The sequence below is a fragment of the Colobus angolensis genome, unplaced genomic scaffold (genome assembly GCF_000951035.1).
Source record: "Colobus angolensis palliatus isolate OR3802 unplaced genomic scaffold, Cang.pa_1.0 Scaffold87, whole genome shotgun sequence".
NCBI classification, from domain to species: domain Eukaryota; kingdom Metazoa; phylum Chordata; class Mammalia; order Primates; family Cercopithecidae; genus Colobus; species Colobus angolensis.
Window position 1 is genome coordinate 4,280,728 of NW_012122598.1, and position 13,384 is coordinate 4,294,111.

Genomic DNA, 13,384 nt, shown 5'->3' on the forward strand with positions numbered 1-13,384 from the left:
ACGCAACTGTGTGTGGGAGCTGGACTAAGCAGCTGCGACAAGGCAGACAGTGTGAGAAAGCTGTTGATGAGAGCTGCTGCTGAATAAAATCCTATTTCACCTGTCTATGGCCCCCGGAGTGTTCTTTCTGCTCATCCATCCACTACCTCCGGACCTCAGCATGACCTTTGGCATAGTCTCAACCTGACACTCATAACAGTTACAGATTTTTGAGACAGGGTCTTGCTCTGTCTGGAGTGCTCTGGCGTGATCACGACGCACTGCAGTCTTGACCTCCTGGACTCAAGTGATCCTCCCACCTCAGCCTCCCAAGAAGCTGGATGTTCCACAAGCACATTCCACTACACCCAGCTAATTTTTAAATTTTTCGTAGAGATGGGGTCTCCCTATGTTGCCTAGGGTAAGAATTCCTAAACTCAAATAGGCCTTTTCCTTCTGAGACTTTAGTTCATGGGTGATTTTACAGGTGCTTCTATTTTCCCCTCAAGTGGAACAAATTGGCCCCCAGCCCAATCTGCAGAGACAGCTTTGCCTTGGGGAACTTACCTGATGTAGAACAAAGACAGGAGATAGGTCAAGTTGTAGTTATTTGACTTTCATGATTAAGAGAGCCCTGAAGCAAGGAGACCTTTCATCTGGGTCCCTGGGCAGAAGATCCATAATTCTTTCTCCTGACTCAATGGTTGTTCTAGGTAGGAACCAGAACCACTTGCTGGAAGCCTGCCTTGACTTATTTGAATTGATTACTGCTTTTCTTTTCCATTCTAAGCTATTATGTTTTTGTGGTACTAAGCAGATTTTCTTGAAAGCTACTAGAAAACTGCCTCCTACCTGAAAGCAGCAACTGTTTTCTTTTCTCCTGTATTTTACCCCATGCCAATGCTTTCTCTTTTGTGGCTTTGTCATCTAAGTTATTTCCCTGAGGCAAAATTTCCCCATTCTTTCAGCTCCCCTCCTCCCAGATTGAGAAATTCTAGGCTTGCCCTGGACTTCTCTTTTTAGTCTCTGGGTTTTTTTCCCTTTCTTTTTCCTTTTCATCAGGCACCAAGTCCAGAGTTTGCGTGGCTCTGATGTCTGCCTGTGGATCACTGATTGACCAGGCTGAAGCCAGCGGGTCCTTTAGATCCCGAGGGATAAAAGAGCAGGCAGCATTTCCACCCATGCTCTGAGACTCCCCATAATTGCATCAGTGCTGCACGTACCTATGTGGAAAATACAAGTGGACTGTCAGGCTTGGGGTTAATGGTTTCACCTCACGTCTCAGAGGAGCAGAGTCCTAGTGCACCTGTGGAGCCTGAACCAGCTTCACTCCAAGAAGAGCAGAGAAGGGAAGCAATTTCTCTTACTCCACCCCTTTCAACCACTGGCACTCACAGGTTTGCCACCTGCTCTTGCTCTTGCCAAATGGTACAGAGATGAAATCTTAAAAGTTTTTGAACTCAATACATTATTAATATCTAGGAGTGGCAGATATATAATGCTTCTCTTTTCACGACAGGTCAAAGATGAAATCTGATTAGGCTTTGAAGGGCGTGGTTTGCCTCTTGAAATTCCTTGCCAGTCTTTAGAAAGCCATGTTGCTTAGAGCACCCAAAAGTGCCCTTATCTAACTGAGGGAGGCGCACTTGTCTTCATATATAGAGGCAGGAGCTGGCATTGGGAAAGTCAAACTAGTTCTGCACCATGAGGAAGAAGCAGCTTAAGACGGAGGCAGCTCCACACTGTGAGCTAAGTAAGTAGCCCAGGGAAGCTGCCCAGCTGAGCAGACCTGAAAGGGTGACAAGTACAGCTCTAGCTATTTTATTTTCTAGTTATAATAGAAGTTCCCAAAGGAAAGGTTCTGGTCTGGAGTAACTTCATCAAACCTTTCTGAAACTCCACAGATGTACTGTAGGGAGAATCTCAGAACTAATTTGTGTATTTTCTTTTTTCTCCAGGAGAAATTCTGTATGAAAAACAACCTGCTCCAGGAAGCCAAGCCCCTGCCCGCCTTTTTTTTTGGTCCCCGAGTTTGTTTTTACTTGGCACTTTATTTGAATTTTTCTCTTTGTCGTTCACGCTCCTTTCCTCATTTCTCAGACTCTCTTACTAATGAAATTTTCTCCTAGCTGTTTTTACGTGAATAAAGAAGCTCGGTTACCTTTAATGCTGTAAGCAGTGCGGGGGGTCGGGGAGTGAGGGTGGCGGGATAATCTAATGTTTTTGGTGGCTGTAAACGACATTGTAGAAAATTACGGTGATTTGTTAGGCCATTTATTCCCTCTTCACCAGTCTGGCAGTCATCTTCAGAACAAAAGAAGGTGTGAGGCTGAAACTGGGGATAGAGTGGGATTGCTTTGGGTAGGTAGGATAAAGTCTGGGGAGAATCGAGGCAACTGGGCGAGAAGGAGGAAAACAATTCGCTGTGGAGGCTTGGGAGGACACCGGAGGCGGTGGAACTGGCTGCACTAGCTGATGTGTCGCGGTTCCTCCCAGGTGTGGGGTGCTCTTGGTGGGGCAGCAGATACTATGATGTGGCTCTTGGGGTTCGAGGAAATGTTCCTGCCAGGTGGCCATACTTTCTTTTTGAGACAGGGTTTTGCTCTGTCACCCAGGCTGGAGTGCAGTGGCACGACTTTGTCTCACCACAGCCTCCACCTCACAGGCCCAAGTGATCCTCCCACCTCAGCCTCCCGAGCAGGTGGGACCACAGGCGGGCGACATGATGCCTGGCTAATTTTTTTTTTTCTTTTTTTGAGATGGAGTTTTCGCTCTTGTTTCCGAGGCTGGAGTGTAATGGCGCCATCTCGGCTCACCGCACCTCCGCCTCCCGGGTTCAAGCGATTCTCCTGCCTCAGTCTCCCGAGTAGCTGGGATTACTGGCATGCGCCACCACGCCCCGCTAATTTTGTATTTTTAGTAGAGACGGGGTTTCTTCATGTTGGTCAGGCTGGTCTCAAACTCCCGACCTCAGGTGATCCGCCCGCCTTGGCCTCCCAAAGTGCTGGGAGTACAGGTGTGCGTCACCGCGTCCGGCCTTTGCCTGGCTAATTTTAAAATTTTTTGTAGAGACCGAGTCTCACGCTGTTGCCCAGGCTGGTCTCGCACTCCTGGACTCAAGTGATCCTCCCGCCTCGGTCTCTCAAAGTGCTGGTCATTACAACTGTGAGCCTCCGCGCCTGGCCTGGCTACCCTTTATAGGATAGAGCTATACCTCGTAGCTTGTCTGTCAGTACCTAACGTGGCGCCAGGGCGAACTAGGGCAGGAATCTTATCTGTCCCCAGACTGCTAGCGGAAGGGAGCTCCCCAGCCCAGGGGCTGTGTGGGTCTGGCCAAAGCAAGCAGCAAGTATTCAGCGTGCAGCTCCCGCTGGGGGCCCCAGGGGCCGCCTCATCCAGACTCCGCGTGGGCGGAGCCTCGGTCCTCAGTCGGCGGGCCACGCGTCCCGGCAGCTGCGGGAACTCCAACCAATAGGGATGTGCAGCTGCTGTCCTGTCGGCCAATCGCGGGGAGGGGAGGGCGTTGGCCAGCTTGGCGCTGGCTCCCGGAATATGGAGCCGTGGGCTCGGGGGCGGTGTGTCAGGTGGCTACGGACCTGCTAAGGTGAGGGGAAGGCAAGGTCAGGGGTCACGGATTCTGCCCGCTGACAGGGAGGGGCGCGGGGCGGCTCGAGGGCCCGTGTCGGGGGTCAGGTTCCAGGACTAGGATGCGAAACCGGCTCGCTGTGCGGGGCTGTGAGGGGAGGTGTGGGCAGGGAGGGCCTCAGGCCCGGAGTCCAGGACTGATGGAGCAGCAACATTCAGGGGAAGACCCAAAGATGGGGGCAGGGAGGGAACGCCGGCGGTCGCGGGGGTCTCGCCCCTTCCCCGCCGCGGCCTAGGACACATGGCCCAACTCCCAGCTGCACCGGATGGCGCGCCGGCCCGTGGTCGGGGTGCGCTGACCTGCTTCCACGCGGTGAAAGAGGCGGACCGGCACAGGGCAAGGTCTCTCGGGCCCTCCTTGTCGGCGCCGCAGGGGACCGGGCTGCTCTCCGGGGCCTCCCGCCGCCCCGCTTCAACAAAAGACTCATTTTAGCCTAACCGACTTCCAGGGAGCGCCTTCTGTGTGAATAGTCTGCATAGGCGGCTGCGTGGTTGTGGGTAGATTGGTTTTAAGGCTGTTTGTGCAGCTCTCAGGGACCCTCTGGATTCCAGGCTCCAATGAGCAGGGTTTTTCTGCAGAGAGATACTGCACATATGTAAGTGGGCTGGATGGCTCTCCCAGCCGTTCGTTTCATATGTCCCCACTTTTAAAGCTACCGCTTAAATGTAACATCTCTTGCAAAAGCAAAAATTACCTGGAAGGAGAGTTTGCAAGGGGAGATAAGCTTCTAAAAACTCGCTGGCCCCAATTTTAGTGACTGTTGGTGAAAACTGGAGAAGCTATGTATACGTTGACTTCTAGAACCTGAAGCCTCACCAGTTCGCATAATTTCTTGGCTTTGTAAATCTTTGAACAAGTTGTTTGCCTCTTTGTTCTTTTGTTCCACGTACTTAAAATGGGGATTGATAATATCAATCTTAGAGGATTGTTGGTATGAAATTAGTTAATAAACAGCAAAGTACTTAGAACAGTTCCTGACGTGGAGGAGTTTTTGGTATTGTTATCTTCTTTCCCCTCAACACTTATAAAGAATTCTAACCTTATTACTTACTCTTTGCTCAGAGTATCATGACCTGTCACCAGTGAGCCCGCCGGCCTATACTTTCCATTGACATGATTAACTTTGATCTGAGGGTATAGTGTAGTTACATGTGACTAAAGGATTTCTGCTGCGTGTTTGTTTTATTAAATACGGTTGGAAACTGTCATTATAACTAGGTCATTTATGGTGATACCTGTGTTGGGTAAATGAAACCTGAGACCTTCGGCTGTTTATTTTTTCATTGGACAATAGTTCATTGACAGTCTTGCTTGGCCCACGCAGTTTATTTTGGAGCCAGTACTAAAAAGGCCATGATTGCAGCATACTTGGTTTCTCATGTTTCCGGAATGGCAGCAGTGGGACTCGGGAGGGGAATTTCTGGGTAGCCTGGCAGCACTTCTTGTTAAGGAATGGGGAAGCTTCTTAGGAATCTAATCTTACTCTACTGTTAGGAAATCAGCAGTGGTCCCTTGGATTACTCTACAAAGCTAGTAAGCAGCTTTGGTTCAGTTATGATTCAGTGAAGGTTAGAGAATTATATCTACAAAGTAGGATCTTTTTCTTTTTTTCTTTTTTTGATACGGAGTTTCGCGCTTGTTGCCCAGGCTGGAATGCAATGGCGCGATCTTGGCTCACTGCAACCTCTGCCTCCCGGGTTCAAGCGATTCTCCTGCTTCAGCCTCCTGATGCCCGGCTACTTTTTTTTTTTTTTGTATTTTTAGTATAGAGACGGGGTTTCACCATGTTGGCCAGGCTGGTCTGGAACTCCTGACCTCAAGTGATCCACCTGCGTCGGCCTCCCAAAGTGCTGGGATGGCCTGAGCCACCGCACCCTGCCGGATCTTTCTTGTTTGACTTTCAGTGCTAAGAATTTGGGTGAATGTTGTTGAATCAAAGACATCTTTATTCTCTGCCTCCTCACCATGCACATACATACAAATGTCTGCTGACAGATTTCTGCCCTTCCTATGACCTTAAAAAGCCCTCTCATATTCTCGTGGTGCTATCTGGGATACTCCAGTGGAAGACTGCTTTGTCTTCTAATTCTTCCCTTCAAGGAAGCTGCTATTTATACACATAGCATTATTAGGAACTAGTCAGAAAATGAGAAACTTTAAGTTTATGAAAAAAAAATTGCTTACTGCAGCAGTATGCTGGCCAAATTTAGTTGAAGTGCAGATGGTATAAGTTTAGTTGTTTAGTTTTGGAATAAGAGAGTTCAAGACTTCCCCCCACCCCGCCCAAGACAAGGTCTGGCTCTGTAACCCAGGCTGGAGTACAGTGGCATGATCATAGCTCACTGCAGGGTTGACCTTCCAGGCTCAAGTGATCCTCTTGCCACAACCTCCCTAGTAGCGGGGAGTACAGGTGCATGCCACCATCCCTGACTAATTAAAAAATTTTTTTTTGTGAAGATGGAGTCTCACTAGGTTTCCCAGGCTGTCTTGAACCTGTGGGTGCCAGCCACCGTGCCCAACCAGTTTAATACTTTTTTAGGATTTAAAGTTGTAAGTTGGCCTGGTGAGAGTGAAGGACAGTGTTTTTGAAATCTGTTTTTGCCTAAGAGGCATGGGAGTGACACCTTTAAAGAACTGAGTGTGTTTGAGGAAGAAAGGGAAGTCTGCTGCCCTAATATTGTCATTATTATCATCTCTATGAGGCTCTGTAGTTTGAGTAAAACATTCTGGGAAAAGGGTAGGGGCATTTGAATGAGCGGAATATGGATTAGAAGATGCAGACCATGTCTCACTTACTGGCTGCCATTTATTCTTTATTTTTATTTTTTTGAGACAGGGTCTCGCTCTCTTGCCCAGGCTGGAGTGCAGTGGTGCAATATTGGTTCACTGCAGCCTCCACGTCCCAGGCTTAAGCAGCCCTCCCACTAGAGCCTCTTGAGTTGCTGGGACTACAGGCTTGCGCCACCACGCTCAGCTAATTTTTAATTTTTTTGTAGAGTTGAGTTCTCACTATATTGCCCAGGCTGGTCTTGAACTCCTAGGCTCAAGCAGTCCTGCCTTGGCCTCCCAAAGTGCTGGGATTACAGGCATGAGCCACTGTTGCCCAGCCTTGCCATTTATTCTTTTTATAATTTAACAAACGTTTATTGAGCAATTTACATCAATTGGCCCCTTGAGACACAAAGAAGAGCCTTCCAGGCATCATCAGGAATATTCTAGATACAATAAAATGACATGTATATAATATATTGTAATGAAATCATAATGCAATATAAAACAATTGGCCAGGAATGACCAAAATATATTTATTGCCTAACTTCTCTTCCACTTTTAATTTCAAGTTAAAGTAATTTATATTTTTTGGCATAAGGAACAAATTAGGATTTTTAGTCTTGTTCTGCTGCTTATTGCCGATAAGTCATTTTGTATGAGGTTTGTGTTTGTTTTGGTCTCATCTCTACGATAGCTGTTAAAACTCCTAGGAAATGAAAGAAGAAAGCTACAAGTTAATTATTAAAACTTTACCAGGTTTCAAAGAGCAAAAGGAGGCTTGTTAAAGGCTGGAGAATCTTGTAGTATATGTTGTCTTAATTTTTCTTTGCTTTTAGGAAAATGAACTTTGAGGACAATATTTACTTAAAGTTGTTAAGGTCATTTGGGAGCCAATATCCATCACTAGGAAAAATGGGTTGAATGTAATCTAATGAAAATTCTTCATATACATCAAAGAAAAGCTACTTAAGTGTGAAGGCAAAACATATTTTCTGAGGCAAGAAGTAGGTATAGTCTGGTTTAATAGGGGATTTTCTTTTTTTGAAAAAAGTAATTTTTTTTTTTTTTTTATAGAGCAATTTACATCAATTGGCCCCTTGAGACACAAAGAATAGCCTTCCAGGCATCATCAGGAATATTCTAGATACAATAAAATGACATGTATATAATATATTGTAATGAAATCATAATGGAATATAAAACAATTGGCCAGGAATGACCAAAATATGTTTATTGCCTAACTTCTCTTCCACTTTTAATTTCAAGTTAAAGTATGAGAGACTGGGTTTCTCACTCTGTTGCCCAGGCTGGTCTCAAACTTCTGGGCTCACGCAATCCTCCCGCCTCAGCTTCCCAAAGTGCTAAGGGATTACAGGTGTGAGCCACCATGGCCAGTCTAATAGGGAATTTTCTTATTCCGGTAGAAAGGGGTCTTTGAAATTGTCTACAGAGCTTGGCATTTTGTTCGACAATAGAGGTGTCAGATCAGGAGGCCAGGTTTGTCCCCCAAAAGGAAACACACTGCTGTAAACTTCTGGTTAGGAGGAAGTTCAGAGGAAGCTCACCCTGTGAGAGTTGGGAAGAACAAACACGAAGCTATAGTCACTGGAAGTAAGACTTTAGTGACCCTGACTTGTGAGCATTCAGGGAGATTTGGAAGCTGGTTAAACCTCAACAGCACTGATGGGAGAGAGTGAAGAGTTGTATTTAATGGGTACCAGCCCCTTCCAATTCTGATGTCTCTGGTTGATGTGTGATATTTTTGTTTAAAAGATAAGTACTCCTTGACAGCCTGGCCACATTTCTCCCAACTGTTATCGTTTTTGACACCCAGGCAGCTGGTTTCATTATCAACTGTACTATTCCTCCCTACATCTTCCTCCCCACTCCTCTTCTTGCTTCCTAACATTTTCTCCACTTTCTCTTTTTCTTTTTCCTTTATCTTAAGATGGTCTCAATGTCAGGTTTTTCATTCAGCTACAAAACAGACTTAAAAGTCCAGCTCAGATGAGAAACAGCGAACTTGGTGTTGAGTTGAAGTTGTGGTTGTCTTTTTTTTTTTTTTGAGACAGAGTCTCACTGTCACCCAGACTGGAGTGCAGTGGCGTGATCTCAGCTCACCGCAACCTCCGCTTCCCAGGCTCAAGCGATTCTCCTGCCTCAGCCTCCCAAGTAGCTGGGATTACAGGCGCGTGCCGTTACTGTCTGGCTAATTGTTGTATTTTTAGTAGAGATGGGGTTTCACCATGTTGGCCAGGCTGGTCTTGAACTCCTGACCTCAAATGATCCACCTGCCTAAGTCTCCCAAAGTGCTGGCATTACAGACGTGAGCCACTGTGCCCGGCCCAAAATTGTGGTTTTCCAAGTTACATAGGATATCTCCAATTTTGAGATTATTATTAGGGCATGCAAAGTACGCTTTGCTTTCTGTAAGGAATTGGTTTCAGGACCTCACTCACACACATACCAAAATCCTGGGATGATGCTTAAGTCCCCATAAAATGGCGTAGTATTTGCATTTAACCTATGTACATCGTCCCATGTACTTAAAAATCACCTCTAGATTAGTTATATCAATTATAATCCCCCCCTTTTTCTTTTAGACAGGGTCTTGCTTTGTTATACAGGCTGGAGTGTAGTGGTGCAATCACAGTTCGCTGCAGCTTTGACTTCCTGGGCTCAAGGGATCCTCCCACCTTAGCCTCCTGAGTAGCTGGGACTACAGGCCTGTGGCCATCACACATGGCTAATTTTTAAATTTTTTGTAGAGACAGTGTCTCACTGTGTTGCCCAGGCTGGTCTCAAATTTCTGGGCTGCCTCAGCCTCCCAAAGTGCTGGGAGCTGTGAGCAACTGCGCTGAGCCTATAATACTTAATACAATGTAATTGCTGTGTAAATAATTGTTCTGTATTATTTAGGGAATAATAACAAGAAAAAATGGTGTGTATGTTCAGTACAGGCACAAGCAACCATTTTTAACCCCCAAATCTTTTTGATTTGCAGTTGTTTGAAAACACAAATGTGGAACCCAGGGTTACAGAGGCCTGACTGTATCTCAATGGCCGTTATGCCAGAGAGAGAGACTGGTTCATGTTAAGCGCATTGTATAATAGCAGCACTGTTTGTACTTTATAAACTGGGTGTGTTTGTGTGGCTTTTGGTTGAAGATATTCTAGTATTACCTACTTGAATAGAGAGGATTAGAGTTTTGAGGCCTTTTTCTAAAACGAATACTTACCACAGGGGCTTTTCACTGTTTACCATGAAGTACACATAATCAGTCTTCAACCTGACTTTTTTTTCTATATGTCATTTTATATCAAATTCATTTTAATAAGAGAAAAACAGGATAAACTTACTTCAGTGTAAAAAATAATACCTCACTTGAGCCCAGGAGTTTGAAACCAGCCTGGGTAACATAGCAAGACTCCACCTTTACAAAAAAATAAAAAGTCAGCTGTGGTGATACATGCCTGTAGTCTCAGCTACTTGGGAGGCTGAGGTGGGAGAATCGCTTGAGCCTAGGATTGTGCAACTGCACTCTAGCCTGGGAAGCTGGAAATATGTAAATAATTGTTCTGTAAGACCCTGTCTCAAAAAATAAGATAAAAAACAATACCAGACTTTACACCTTCAAGAACAATTTGGAAATTCACATGCCTATTCTAAGCTGTTTCTTTCCCCACACCTCAAATGGGAGCAGATTGAGTTTTAGAACTAACTGGGCTGGGCATGGTGGCTCCTACCTGTAATCCCAGCCCTTTGAAAGGCTGAGGTGGATGGATCCCCTGACCCCAGGAGTTCAAGACCAGCCTGGGCAACATGGTGAAACCATGTCTCTACAACAAATGCAAAAATTGGCGGGGCATGGCGCATGCTTCTAGTCCCAGATACTAGGGAGGCTGAGGCGGGAGGATCACTTGAGCCCAGGAGGTTGAAGCTACAGTGAGCTGAGACCATGAGCAAGACCCTATCTCAAACAAACAAACAAAAAAACTAATTGGATGGATATTTTTAATAGAAGACTCAGAAAATGTTGCTTCTTCATGACCTAGAATGGAAAAATAGAGGAAGAGTAATAATCTCTTATTTTAAAAAAGTCATAATAAGCTTCCTCATTAAAATACATAGGGTTCAGAAAATAATTAGCTCTGTTTGAACTGCTAGAATATTTCAAAAAGTTTTGTTGACTCTCAGTCATCCAAATGGCAGGAGCCCACCTTCATGAAGAGCGCCTGGTACAAAAAGGTGTTGTGTTAATAATACAGTAATGGTTCAGTAGAACTGTCAAGTACTTTGGCCTTGAAATAGACCGTTAGGGAAAAGAGAATTTTGGAAGAATCTAGAAACCTTTTCATTTTCTTTAGGACAAATAGAATTTTAAAAAGATCAGAATTATTTGTTATTCTCTAATAAACACTTTGGGTGTCACTAAGCCTTGATCTGTGCACCTAGCAGTTTCTCTTTTGTCACTAGCATGTCTCTGGCACTGAACAGTGCCTAAAGAAGAATGAACTGAACAGTGTCAAGAGGAAGAGGTGGCTTTGCCATGTAGCTTGAACACATTCTTGCTAGCATTTATTTCATCAGTTACTTCCATGTAGACACCTTTCTGGCTGATTCTGTGAAAGTTCTTTCCGTATTTAATGTTGTCTTTGATTTTATTGAGATGAGGAAGGTGACGAAAAAAAGGAGGAGAGAATTAAGGGACTGTATTTAAAAACATTCCTCTCTAAACCTTACAATTAATTTTCGGGAGACCTTTTCCGCTGTAAGACTGGTGAGATGGTTTTGTGTACCTTTATTCTCTATAGGGGAATTTTATACGAAAACGAATGATTTCAAACCCAAACTATTTATTTACTTATGACAGGGTCTTGCTCTGTAGCCCAGGCTGGGGTGCCCTAATCACAGCTCACTGCAGTCACAACCTCTCAGGCTCAAGCAGTCTGTCCACCTCAGTCTCCCAAGTAGCACGCACCACCACGCCCAGCTAATTTTTGTATTCTTTTTTGTAGGGACGGGGTTTTGCCGTGTTGCCCAGGCTGGCATCGAACTCTGTGCGCCTCGGCCTTCCAAAATGCTAGGATGACAGGCTTAAACTTTAGTTTTAACCGTAGATTTAAAAGCAATGTTTAAGTTGTATGTATTAATATTCAGTATTTCAAAGTTTCTTAGGGGCAGTTTTTATTTTATTTTATTTTATTTTATTTTTGAGATAGAGTCTTGCTCTGTTCCCCAGGCTGGAGTGCAGTGGCATGATCTCGGCTCACTGCAACCTCCACCTTCCAGGATCAAGTGATTCTCCTGCCTCAGCCTCCCAGTAGCTGGGATTACAGGCACCCACCACTACGCCTGGCTAATTTTTGTATTTTTAATAGAGACAGGGTTTCGTCATGTTGGCCAGGTCAGTCTCGAACTCCTGACCTTAAGTGATCCACCACCTTGGCCTCCCAAAGTGCTGGGATTACAGGCATGAACCACCCTGCCCGGCCAGGGGCAGTTTTTAAAACAGGTTTGGGCTATCCAAATTGTTCTTCTAGAGTTCTTATAAATGCTAAGCGAATATACAGAATTACTGTTAATTAGATGTTAGAATTTATTATAGCTACTATGTGTTTTGGGGGGTAACTTAATTTTCATGGAATTTCAAACTTGCAGAAAAGCTGTAAGAGTGGTACCAAGGAATGGATGATTTCAAGAAAATGTGGTAAGAGTAATGACAGTGGTAAGCAGTGGGTGCCTTCAGGGAATATGGAAAAGCCACTTAAGCCAAATTAAGGAGCCAGGAATGCTTTTCTGAGAGGGGATTTTTAATATTTTGCATTTAGGTGGCCCTAAAACAAACTAGTAGTAAGTTAGACTGAAGGCAGTAAATACCTGCCAACTAGACAGCTGTAGACTTCTGATTATCTATTGCAGAAGCTTTATCAGAGAGTTCAACTGAACATCCCTAAAGTGTTTGTTGAGAAGCTGAGTGAATCTATATGACCTTGACATTTTTTAAAAGGCAAATAATACATGTACCTGGTAAAACTTTTTTTTATGTGCAAAAGGTATACAGTATGTATTCAGTGAGAGGTTTTCCTTTCACATGACCTCATTTGGGCTCTCCTACTCCTTCCTTCTCGCAGGGATGGCCTTTTTTTTTTTTTTTTTTTTGTTTTTGAGACGGAGTCTCGCTCTGTCGCCCAGGCTGGAGTGCAGTGGCCGGATCTCAGCTCACTGCAAGCTCCGCCTCCCAGGTTCACGCCATTTTCCTGCCTCAGCCTCCCGAGTGGCTGGGACTACAGGCGCCCGCCACCTCACCCGGCTAGTTTTTTGTATTTTTTAGTAGAGACGGGGTTTCACCGTGTTCGCCAGGATGATCTCGATCTCCTGACCTCGTGATCCGCCCGTCTCGGCCTCCCAAAGTGCTGGGATTACAGGCTTGAGCCACTGCGCCCAGCCAGGGATGGCCTTTATTACCAGTTTTTGGTGTGTCCTTTAGAGATTGTATGTGTACGTGTGTGTGTTTTCTCATTTTTCTTTTTGCTACATACATGATAGCATGCTGCTCAACAAATTGGTTTTTTGACTTGACAACATATAATATTTTAGAGATTGTTTCCTATCAATACATGATAGATCATCTTATTTATAGTGGTTGCATGGTATTGTGCCCAATGAATGTGCATGGTTTATTCAACCAGTCCTCTACTAATATTGAGGTTGTTTATAGTCTTTTCATACTACAAACAATGCTGTGGGAAATATCCTTGTATATATTTCCTTGATGAGTACTTTTTGCTTTTTTTTTTTTAAGAATACATTTTTAGGAGTAAAATTGCTGGATCAAAGAATATGTAGACTTTTGAAAGTTTAGACAGAAAATAAAATTTTGTTAGCATTTTTATCTTGTAAAACGGTCTTACAACATTTTTTTTTTTTGAGACAGGGTCTTGCCTTGTCACCCAGGCTGGAATGCAGTGGCCTGATCACCACTC

General features: G+C 44.7%; 1 protein-coding gene across 2 annotated transcripts in view; it reads left to right on the forward strand.

Annotated features, from left to right (window-relative positions):
- The first annotated feature begins 1,351 nt into the window (after positions 1 to 1,351).
- The window catches only part of SLC11A2 (solute carrier family 11 (proton-coupled divalent metal ion transporter), member 2), a 48,282-nt gene continuing 36,249 nt past the window's right edge, over positions 1,352 to 13,384 (forward strand). Inside the window, exons 1-2 of one of the 2 annotated variants that reach the window (XM_011930664.1) lie at positions 1,352 to 1,407; positions 1,499 to 1,732. In XM_011930664.1, the coding sequence (XP_011786054.1) occupies positions 1,684 to 1,732 (49 nt within the window). In that variant the 5' untranslated portion in view covers positions 1,352 to 1,407; positions 1,499 to 1,683. Of the gene's footprint in view, positions 1,408 to 1,498; positions 1,733 to 3,474; positions 3,584 to 13,384 lie in introns of those variants that run through there. The other variant, XM_011930665.1, reaches the window with a different exon arrangement.